The sequence below is a fragment of the Tupaia chinensis genome, unplaced genomic scaffold (assembly GCF_000334495.1).
Source record: "Tupaia chinensis unplaced genomic scaffold, TupChi_1.0 Scaffold000596_1, whole genome shotgun sequence".
NCBI classification, from domain to species: domain Eukaryota; kingdom Metazoa; phylum Chordata; class Mammalia; order Scandentia; family Tupaiidae; genus Tupaia; species Tupaia belangeri.
Window position 1 is genome coordinate 465163 of NW_006160112.1, and position 11355 is coordinate 476517.

At 48.6% G+C, this 11355-nt stretch overlaps 1 protein-coding gene across 1 annotated transcript; it reads right to left on the reverse strand.

The window, feature by feature from the left end:
- Positions 1-6936: 6936 nt before the first annotated feature.
- LOC106735962 (olfactory receptor 6J1-like) lies at positions 6937-10872 on the reverse strand. Its single transcript, XM_014591540.2, has 2 exons — positions 10828-10872; positions 6937-8166 (listed from the first exon to the last, which is right to left on the reverse strand). Exons 1-2 carry the CDS (start codon positions 10870-10872, stop codon positions 7258-7260), a joined length of 954 nt encoding a protein of 317 aa, XP_014447026.1. The 3' UTR covers positions 6937-7257.
- Positions 10873-11355: the final 483 nt, after the last annotated feature.

Sequence of the window (11355 nt, forward strand, 5' to 3'; positions counted from 1 at the left end):
ATCTATGTCCGCCCCAAAAAGGGCAATGTGACAGGGTTAATACATTTGCCACAGTGCTGAACACCATCGTGACGCCGGCGCTGAACCCGTTCATATACAGCCTCCGCAACGAGAGGGTCCACGCCGCGCTCAGGGCAGCCGTGGGTCAGTGTGCAGGGGTGCTGCTGACCTTCCGATCGCGACGGTGACAGCCTCACGGAGGTTACCTTCAGTCTGGCAGCAAAGTCGCCTTCCTGCGTGAGAACGTACAAGTGCTCTCTCAGAAGGGAGGGCCTTCAGAGCCTCCATTGTTCCCTAGCCCCTGTCTGGGCTCACTTTCAGAGGTTCACAGGTTCTGCACAGACCACGGAGATCTGAACTCAGGAGCAGGCTGCCGCCAGTGCAGCCAGGACGGTGCTTGGCAGCTCAGGGCCACCGGGAAGGCTGCGGGTCACTCCTCCTCTGGCCAGCAGGGGCCGGTCCCGACCCAGGATCTGGCTGGCCGGGAAGGCCGTGGGGGAGCGTGGGGGGGAGTGTGGGGGAGACCTGGAGCTGGGCCTTTCTCTCCCTTCTCTCTCAAGAAAGAATAAACTTAAGCAAACACAGACGTGTGCGTGTGTTCACAACATACACATACACATTGACAGCAGACACAGACGTGCACGTGTGTTCACAGCATACACTGCACGCACACTGACAGCAGACACAGACATGTGTGTATGTATGTGCTCACAGCATACACCGCACGCACATACTGACAGCAGACACAGACATGTGTGCATGTGTTCACAGCACACACTGCACGCACACACTGACAGCTGGATGAGCAGAAGTGCGTGTGTCTCTGTTGGGCCACTTTCCGGTGCCTTTGGTCTTGGAAAACCCAGACCTCCTCCTACCTAGGGTTAACTCAGGCATACCTCCTACCAGGTATCCCCGCTCCAGCTTGGCTTCACTAAGCAATTCCCCTTAGTTTATTTTCTCTTCTGTTTTATTTTATGTTTTCAATTTTTCCTATAGGGCGCATATGCTTGCTAGAAAGAGGAGAGAGAGAAAGAGAGACAGTGAGTGAGAGAGAAAGTGAGAACTCACCCCCCACCCCCGCAGATAGCCACGCCACGATCCCTTCTCCTCTGTTCTCCTCTCCGGATTTTGGGCGCACACCCACACGAGCTCAGCAAGCTTTCCGAGCTGGCGGGTTCAGGACTTGAGTGCACCGTCAGCCATGTGGGACCTCAGCACCTTACGCCCCTTGCCACCTGCTGGCCCTGTTTTCTTTTTTTAATATTAAATTTTCCTTAGCAAAATTTTTGCAAGCCAGTAGGTGGAGTGCTGGTTAAGGTACTGAATCACACATGGCTGACCGCAGCTCAAGTCCCAAACCCAGAAGCTTGAAAAATACACTGGGTGGCCTGGCAGGTGCTGTGGTGGTTAAGGGTGCTGGGCTCCCACGTGGCTAACCGTGGTTCTGGCGGCTGGTTTTCTCACCTTCTCTCACTGTCCTTCTCTGGGAAAATTAAATAAATACATACAGTTAAATAAAATAATTCTTAAAAAAAGAAAAAAGAAAAGTACACTAGGTACCTGTGCATGTGTTCCCAAAAGCCCCAGTGGGGAACGGAGGAAAAGGGATCGTGGAGTGACCATCCCCCCAGGGAGGGAGTTTCTCACTTTCCCTCTCTCTCTACTTCTCTCTGAAGATCATATACATCCTGTAGCAAAAACCTTTAAAAAAATCTGAAAACTGAAACAAAAAACCCTCAAAATTAAAGGGTAAGTTTAAATTGTGTAAAAAAAAAAAAAAGAAAAAGAGAGAGAAAAGAATAATAAACTTTAAATTGAAGCTCAGACACCTTACCTAGACAAAAAAATGTATGTAACAAAAAAGTATTGTCTTATTATATAGTTTAATGTTGTTATGGAATATTAATTTTTACCATGTTGAATTCTTCCTCAGTTACATAACCAAGTCTAAGTTTATTACAGAAATTTCACAATTATTCAGAAACAACACAAATTACTAGCCTGAGGAGCACAGCAGCGCACTCCCGACTGCCCAGGCCTCCCCTGCAGCCCAGCTTTGGGGCCACCCAGCATAAGACGGATACCTGCTGATGCCAGCTCTAGGCTTGCCCTGTGGTCTCAGGCGGGGGTTGCCACATGGAGACTAAGCCTCAGATCGGCCCTCGTGGGTCCTGGTCTCAGGGCCAGCCAGCACAGGTTACCCTGTGTGACCCCAATCACACGGGTCCCTGGAGATTCTGGCTCCAGCCAGCCCCGAGCAAGGCCAGCCCACACGACCTCAGGTTTTGGGCCGCACCTGCCGGGCCTGTAGCTGGGTGCTTTGGTCCAGACGTGCAGACCCAGCCTCCTGACCTGCCTCAATCCCAGGTCTACAGCCATGGTTTCCGACAAAATCTTGGTACCTGGAGACCTAGCCCTCTGGCCAGACCCATTTAAATAGCCTTCTGACTTTTCCAATTCCAGACTAGGTTCTGGGCCTAGGCTCCAGAAGATCCAGAGTCCAGGCCTGCTCTGGCAGACCCAGGCCCGGTGGGCTCTAGCAGTCACAGTGGCAGACCAGTTTTGGGTGTGAATTCCAGGCCAATGCCAAGAGCCCCAGGCCCAGCACGTGAGCCCAGGAAGCAGATCACGCCCTGCTGACCCAGCTCAAGGCCAGCTCCCCAGGACTCTGCAGAAGCCACCTCATATCTGCTGCATTTCCCAGAATCTGCTCAGACTTACTGGTAAAGGGCTCTCAGTCTATGAGGACCAAAGTAAGTCCCTGCTTCAAATGTCCAGATGTCAGAATAAAGCAACGAGAAACACAAACAAACAAAACAAAACAGAAAAATAACACAACAAACGAACAAGCAAAAACCCAGTAATCTCCCAGTAATTGACTCCCCCAAAATAGAGATACACAACCTTCTTGAAAATAATTCTAAATAATTGTTTTAAGGAAGCTAAGCAAATTTCAAGAAAATACAGGAAAATCAGGAAATAAAAAAAGACCTTTTCGGGAAAATAATAAATGCCCAAATGAGGAATTTAGGAGGAAAATAAAAAAGAAAGAAAGAAAAGAAATGACAAGAGAACGAAGAGCTGAAAGAGAAGGAAACAGAGCACAAAGGGGAGGAGCACAGACTGTTCTGTTCACACTGTTGGTCTCCGGGCCGGAAGCTGCGGACTGCATGGCCTGACCCTCCGGGGGCATCCCCACCAGCCACTGCTTTGAAGTTCTTGTCAGGTGAACTCCTCTCTGGTCACTTGGGCTTCTGGTATTGCTCGTGCGCCTCTGTTTGTCTCCATTTACTTTGACTCCGTTTTGGCTTTTGCACATTAAGACCCTTAAATCCCCCATCACGTTAGACCGACCTGGTGGAGGAAAAGGATCTCACCCATTTATTTGACCAGAGATTTTTAAGGTGCCTCCCAAATTTTCGTGTTTGTCCAAATGGTATTCCCTGATTTCGGTGACCCCCAGGACATCAGAATACTCTGTGCCCAGTCAGTGCCCCAAGAAAAACAGGCTAGACCCAGCCCCGCAGGACAGGCCTAGGAATGGCGTGGTGGCAGGTGTTCCTCCAGGCTCCTCTGTTGTCAGCGAGGCCGACTGGGGTTTCGCTCCCCTTCTCTGCACCAGCTGGGAGAGGACACTCACCGGTCTCCTGCTCTCTGGGCACACTGGGAATAGCGGAGCTGCGCTGAGGCCCAGAGCTCCGTACTGCCTGCGAGCCGAGAGGCTGGGGCCTGCATGCCGTGCCCAGCGCCGGGTCTCCTCCGGGGGAGGGCAGGTCAACGCGCACTGACCCGAGCTGGGCAGAGCGTGAGCCAGGAACTGCGGAGCCCGCCGGCTTCCCAGGCCACTGGCAGTCTCAGCTCCTGCTGCGGGTATTAGAACCCGGAGGGCCACAGGGCCCATCCCAGCTCTCCACGGACACGGACACAGCCCTGGCGGTCAAGGTGCTGGATTTCCATAAGGCGGACTGCGGTTCAAGGCCCAGGTCTGGGGGCCGGCAGGTGGCATGGTGGTTAAGGGCGCTGGACTCCCACAGGGCAGAATGCAGTTCGAGTCCCGGACCTGGTGGCTTGTTTTCTCACCACTCCCCATCCCGCTTTGTCCCTCTAAAATAAGCGAAATAAATAAATAAAAACAAAAGCCCTGGACCTTGCAGGCCCACCTGAAACTGCCTCTCCGCTTGTGATCTAGGGAGACCTGCCTCTGCCTCGCTCTCGGGGCCAGGAGGCTTAGGGCCCGAAGCTATGAGGTCGGGTGTAATGGGTAGAAAACGTCTCCTGTGAGTGATGAATGGGCCTGGAGTTATCACTGGAAACCGCACAGGAAGTGCTAATTAGCTTCTGAGAGCCCAGAGGGCGAGGCGGTCTCCGCCCTCGAACCGGAACCTGGAACCCTGGTGGTACTGGTCACACTGGACGGGAGGTGCTGGAGCAAGCTCCGTAAACCCCTCCCAGGGCCATGCAGGGAGCTTCCTTTTCCAGCCTTCCCTGCTCTGACCCTGGAGGGTGGAGCCCAGGGTGGAGGCGCTCTCTCGGTCCTAAAACCACCGCTTTTTATTTTTCTTCCCATTCGCCAGAGGGTGCTCGAGCTCATGGGAGAGGGTGGGGAAAGGAGCGGGCAGCCCATGGCGGTGGCCACACCGCAGCCCTTCCCCTTGGCCTTCCGGGTTCTGGGCACCGGCGCGCACGTACCCCACCGCTTTCCACCTGCCGGGTCGTGGGTCCGGCCGCCCCACCCCGCTCTGCTGCGTTGGCACCCTGTCCCTCCCTGCCCAGCTGGGCATCGGCACCACCCCGCCTGAGCTCGGTCTGGTGCTGAAAATTTCCGATCGCCCTCCCGCGACGCCAGGTTCTGGAGCTCTTCCCGGGTGCAGGGCCAGCTGACAGCCGCCCCTGTTCTCCGGGTTTTCCCGGAAGCCTCCCACCTTCTTCTGGGGCTCTGGCCGTGGCTCATTGCCCACTGGGTGCAGCCGGACCAGGCGAGCCTGGGTCCGCGGTCATCCCCGTGAGTCCTGGCTGGGGAACTGGGGACGCTACACCGACCACAAGTCTGGCCTCCACTTTGGCTAATAACGTATATCTAAGTTCTTTCCTAATTTTGTACTGATTTCTCCTACACTTAAGGTTTTACAGGTATGAATTCTCAATTCCCAATTATTGGAAGTCTTAGATAAATATTACTTTTTCGTTGAATTTTACTGTATTGTGGTCAAAAGACAATGCTGTGTATAATTTCTTTCTTTTGAACTACACTGAGAGTCATTTCATGGCCACCCTCTGACCACTTCCATGAGCTTTGCATATGGACTTTTCTTTCTTTCTTTCTTTTTTTTTTTTTTTTGCTATAGGGCGTGTGTGCTGGCCAGACAGACAGACAGAGACAGAGAGACAGAAAGCGAGAAATTACCCCCCAGGGGGATAGCCATGCTGCAATCCCTTCTCCTACATTCTCCTCTTGGGATCTTGGGCATGCACGTGCATGCGCCCGGCGTGAGATTAAGCCACCAGGTCCGGGACTCCCACATGGCCCACCTGGCCCCTTGCTTTCTCTCTCTCTCTGGTCAAATTAAAATAAATAAATAAAGTTAAATAAAGTAATTATTTTTAAAAAGTAGATCAGAGTATGTATTCTGACGAGTGTTTAAATGTTCAGAGGTGAAGCTGATTAATACTGTTTAGAAATTCTACATCCTTGCCACCTAGTGGTGTGGTGGTTAAGGCAGCTGGATCCCACAGGGCCGACTGTCGCTTAAGTCCCAGACTTGAGGGTTTAAAAAACATGCTGGGTGTGTGCGTGCAACGTGTGTGTATGTGTGCATGTGTTGTGTGTGTGCGTGTGTGTACAGAATCTTGAAAGGCTGGAAGGGATGGCAGTGTGACCGTCCCCCATGGGGTGCTTTGTCTTCCCCCCCAAGTACACACAACACAGCCTCTGCAAATTTTTTATTTTATTAGTTATCCAAAAATTTATTTTGTCCTTAAAAGGATAATTTTGCCAGATACGCAATTTTAGGTTGATAAGGATTTTGTTTGTTTTTTACTTTTTAATTTTTTAAAAAATATACTCATTCACTGTATATCATTAGTTACTGACAAAACTTTAAAAAAAAATTTCTATGTCCTTACTCTTACTTTACTGACAATTATTTAGTAATTATCAGTTACTGAGAAAAGATGTTAAAGTCTCTATGCATGTACATTGATGTGTTTATATTATAGTTTAAGTGGCTTTTGCTTTAAGAAGTGTGGGGCTCTGTTGTATATAGTTACACAATGTGAAATCCTGTGTCCTCTTTCCCAGTTATGTAATACTCTCGAGTAGCTACATTATAAAATACTGACACTTGAGGAAATCATTGAAGACAGGACACAAATCAATCTGTAGTAATTTTTAAAATAGATTTTTGATATAAGGCATGTGTGCTCACTGGAGAGACAGAGAGACAGAAAGCAAGAAATTATACCCCAGTGGGGATAGCCAAGCTGCAATCTCTTCTCTTCCATTCTCCTCTTGGGATTTTGGTCACGCACACAGAAGTGCCCAAAGTGAGTTTTAAGCCACCGGGTCCAAGAGTCTAACTGCGGTCGACTACGTGGAAGTCCAGTGATGTAACTATTATGTCATCTGCTGGTCTCATCTACAGAAATATTTTAAGTACTTAAAATGTACTTTTTAAGCAGCCTTCAAACTAAATAGCAAATGTAATAAGTAAAACTGTACTAAAATGAAGAATGAGCCAATATTGACGATCTCCGTGTTGTTAGAAAGAAGATGGCTTTCGAGCCCATAATAAAACTTCTCAGATTATGTTCCACGGCAGAATTTTTGACTTGTTTGTGTGCATTGTTAGTGAGGTGCTCTGAAGATGTTCCTTTCTATATATCCCTGAGATGAATTTGTATGTTTCCAAATAAGTGACATATTCAATGATACTTTTAACCCAGTCTCTTATTACTTCAATCATCCCCATTCCCATCACTTTCTCTAACCTATGATAAGAATGCTTATTAATGTAACATAGTTTACAAATTAAATTGCATATGGACCCAGTATGGCTGTAGCAATGTGGGAGATTTTTCATAACTTAGACCATTTATTCACTTGTAAATATCACGACTTTTCTGAAATCATTATTAGTAAGGTAAAAGAGACTCAAGATTGAGAAAATTAAATAAATAAGTAACAAAACTGTTACTTGGACCTCATCTCCTTGAGCAAGTTCTGTCCCCTGGCCAAGGCGTCCTTCAGTGCGTCTTTCATGGTTTCGTTCCGAAGGCTGAAGATGAAGGGGTTCTGCAGGGGAATGAGGAGCTGGAGAGGATGAAGAGGGTCTTGTTGAGGTGCAGGCTGCTCTTCTGGGAGGGGCGCACATACACGAAGATGGAGATCCCGAAGCCCATGGAGACCACGGTGAAGTGCGAGGCGCAGGTGGCAAAGGCCTTGCGGCGACCTTGGCGCGAGGGGATCTTCAGGATGGTGGAGACGATGTAGACGTAGGAGACCACCGTGAGCGAGAGGGAGCTGAGCAGCAGGACCAGGGAGCTGAGGAAGTCCAGGAGCTCGATGGCGCGGACGTCGGCGCAGGCCAGGTGCAGGAGGGGGCCGCTGTCACAGAAGAAGTGGTCGATGACGTTGGGGCCGCAGTAGGGCAGGCCTGCCTTCAGGACCGTGGACGGGAGGATGAGGAGAAAGCCACCTGCCCAGGAGAGGACCACGAGACGGACGCAGAGGGAGCCGGTCATGATGGCGGGGTACTGGAGCGGGCTGCAGATGGCCACGTAGCGGTCGTAGGACATGACGGCAAAGAGGACGAACTCGGTGCACCCAGACAGGAAGTAGAAATAGGACTGGGCGGAGCACCCCCCCAGTGAGACCCTGCTCCTCCCCCGCAGGAAGCCCCCCAGCAGCGTGGGGGCGGCACAGGTTGTGGTCACCATCTCGCTGAAGGAGAGGTTGCTGAGGAAGAAGTACATGGGCGACTGGAGCCTGCCGTCTGTGAGGATCAGCACGATGATGAGGGCGTTTCCGAGGACCGTCACCAAGTAGGCCGCCAGGAAGACCGAGAAGAGCAGGCCGCCGAGGGCTCTGGTGGTCGGGATCCCTGTAAGAATGACCTCCGTCACCATGGTCCAGTTCTGCCGCTCCATGTTTTCTCTCTCTTTTTCCTGTTAAAAGTTAGGAAAGAAATAACATGATTCACTCATTAGATTATGAAATTTAGAAGAGATTATGTTAGTCATTCATTTGTTTCCAGTAAAATTGAGAAATGTGATTCATGTTATGGTTGAATGTAATATTTTCTACAAAAATCCAGACTAGGATATACGAAAATTAACTTCTCTTGGTCTTTTTTTTTATATATGTACCATTTTCTAATTTCTGAGGTGTACAGGAACACTGCTAGACATATTTTATCGGCCTAAAAATATATTTTCATAGTGTGGCAGGTATTTTAATAAAATACGCATTTAGCGTTGGAAATGTAGTAGCCGTGTGAAGTCTGCCTGGCGGGACCGAGGCTGCCTGGAATTCTGAGAGCGCGGAAGGAAGGGACAGCCACGTCCCCACCGTCACCTGGCCATGGGCACAGAGAGACTTCCACCTTCCCCTGCCTCTGCCAGTGCCAGAGAGCCGGAAGTTAGCCCACCCTCCTCCACCACTGAGAACTCGTGTCCCTGTGGGTTTAAACACGCCCTTCCTTTCTGATCTTCTGCCTTTTCTTTGTATTATGTGGAAGTTCACAGGTTAATCTCATCCCGATAGCTGTAATCAATGGAAAAGGATTACGTAAATGAAGTGTAAATGTTTCCGAAAGTGTTCACATCTTAAAAATTATTTTATAGAAGTGTCCTTGATGAAAACAAGTGAATGATAAGAAGGTCATGTCAGCAGATAAAGCTAGCAGGCCTGGCCGCCCAAGGTCCAGCTGGGCCATGTGTGTCTGGGTGCCACTCCTGGCCCACCTGCAGGCTGGACTCAGGGCATGCACCTGTGGTCCCAGAGACCTGGAAGGCACACTGGGACACAGGAGGCTCTGTCTGAAAAAGAAAAAATACAAACTCGGCAACAATATGGTGTAAGAGATCGCGTCATATTTATGGCAGGCGATTTTTAGAAATATGAGCAGCGGGACCAGCAGATGGTGTAACAGTTACAGGTTACATTGCTGAAGTCCGTGTGGTGGACTATGGTTCAAATCCCAGACCCAGGGGCTTAAAACTCATGCTGGGTACCTGTGTATGCATGTCCAAAATCCCAAGAGGAGAATGGAAGAGGAAAGATTGCGGTGTGGCTATGTGTGTGTGTGTGTGTGTGTGTGTGTGTGTGTGTGTGTATATATAAATTTTTTTGCCATAGGGTGCATGAATTCTTTGGAAGCAACACAGTGAGAGGGAAAGTGGGAAATCATCCCCCAGGGGGATGGCCACCCTGCAAACCCTTCTCCTCCATTCTCCTCTCAGGATTTTGGGCACCCATGCACACGTGCCCAGTGTGATTTGTAAGTGGCCAGGTCTCAAACCTTAGTTGGCCATGTGAGAGTCCAGTGCCTTAACCACTATGCCACCTGCTGACCCTATAAATATAATTTTTTAAAAAACACCTTTTTTTTTTTTTTTTTTGGTCAGAGAGTGTGTGTGCACTTGCTGGAGAGAGAGGGAAACTAAGAAAGCACCACCCCCAGAGGGACGATCATACTACAATCACCTCTCCTTTTCTCCTGTCAGGATTTTGGGCACACGTGCCTGCCGTATTTTTCAGGTCACTGGATCCAGAACTAACAGTTGACCATCACCTTAACCATCACACCATCGCTGGCCCAAAATAAAATGTTATGATTCTAATTAGTGTATACTTTAAATAGAAAAATGAATATTTTACACTATTAGTTATTATAACTTATCTGCAATAAAACTATTTTTAATAAATGTGAAAAGTTTACAAATGCACATTCAACCATTTTTATTTAATGTTTGGAAAAGCAGTCAGAGAAATTTAGCTGTCTTAAAAGAATATTCAAGTGAGACATACTCTATTTTTAAACCTTAAATTTCTTTTAAGAATTTGGTGGTCACAGGCCAGCACGTGGTGTGGAGGTTAAGGGAGCCGACCCCACAGGGTTGACTGCACGGTTCGAGTCCCAGGCCCAGCAGCTTGACAACTCTTTTGGGCACATGTGTGCATGCCCAATATCCTGAGAAGAATGCCTTCTAGCAAAGAAACCAACCAAGGCCATCCCCACTGGGGAGCAATTTCTCATTTTCTCTCTCGGTCTCTCTCCGGTGAATACACATGCCTTCTAGCAAACAAACCAACCAACAAGCAAATGAGGTCAGAAGACATGGAACAGAAGCATTACAAGATGATATTAACCAGACAGAAGACCCAACCTATTAAATAAGCACATAACACTGCTACTAGTAGGAAGCTGAGGTGTAGTCTTGATAACCTAATTTCTGGCAACACAACCACACCAGAAAGAGAGACAGAGACAGAGAAAGAGAAAAGAAGAAAAAGGGGTGGAGGGACAGGAATAGAGAAAGAAAAGCTCCTTCAGAATACAGAGAAATGCGTTAGTACAAAACTGAAGAACTGTGGGTGAATGTGGTTTGAATTCAAACTGGACATTGGGTCCATTGGTGGGAATTAAGGAAAGTAATGAGGAAAAGTGAACATTGCAGAGGTTAAGCCATGTCTGAAGTCCCAAAGAAAGATGTGTGACAAGTTTAGTTAACATTTAATACTCAAGTGTAGTTATTTAGAAAAACCAATTCTTACTTGCTGAAGACAAAAAATTTAAATTAACACCCGATTCCACATCGTTTTACCTTCCCTGGCATCTTCTCTTCTGATAAGCCAGAAGCATCTGCCATGGGCAAGTGTGTTCTCCCTAGTGGACACGCTATCACACGTGAAATGCCACTAGTGAGCCTTCACACTGGCTCTGAGCACAGACACGTTCCTTCTGTTACCACAGAGCCTTATCTGGCATGGAGCGACCCTAGCCCAGGGAAAATAGGTCAGATGGAGAGAAACAGAAGACGTCTCAGTCTGGGCCCACATTCCTCTGTGCTCAGACACCAGCCCGGAGATGGGCTTCTACTGAGCGGCTGTCCCAGGCCTTGCAGTGGTGGACGGTTCACGCTGGGACACCTGACAGGACTAAGTGCTCTCAGAAGAAAGACTTCCACAGGACAAACCTTTAAAAGCAGACACTTTGGGTACACATCCACAGGGAGCTGGCTAGCTGAGAAAAGTTATGTTCTTACCTACTATGAAAGTGTCTGCAAAACTCTTTAATGAATTACTCCTCCGAGACTCCAATAAATGCAGAGAACTTTGCTTTCCCAGGAGAG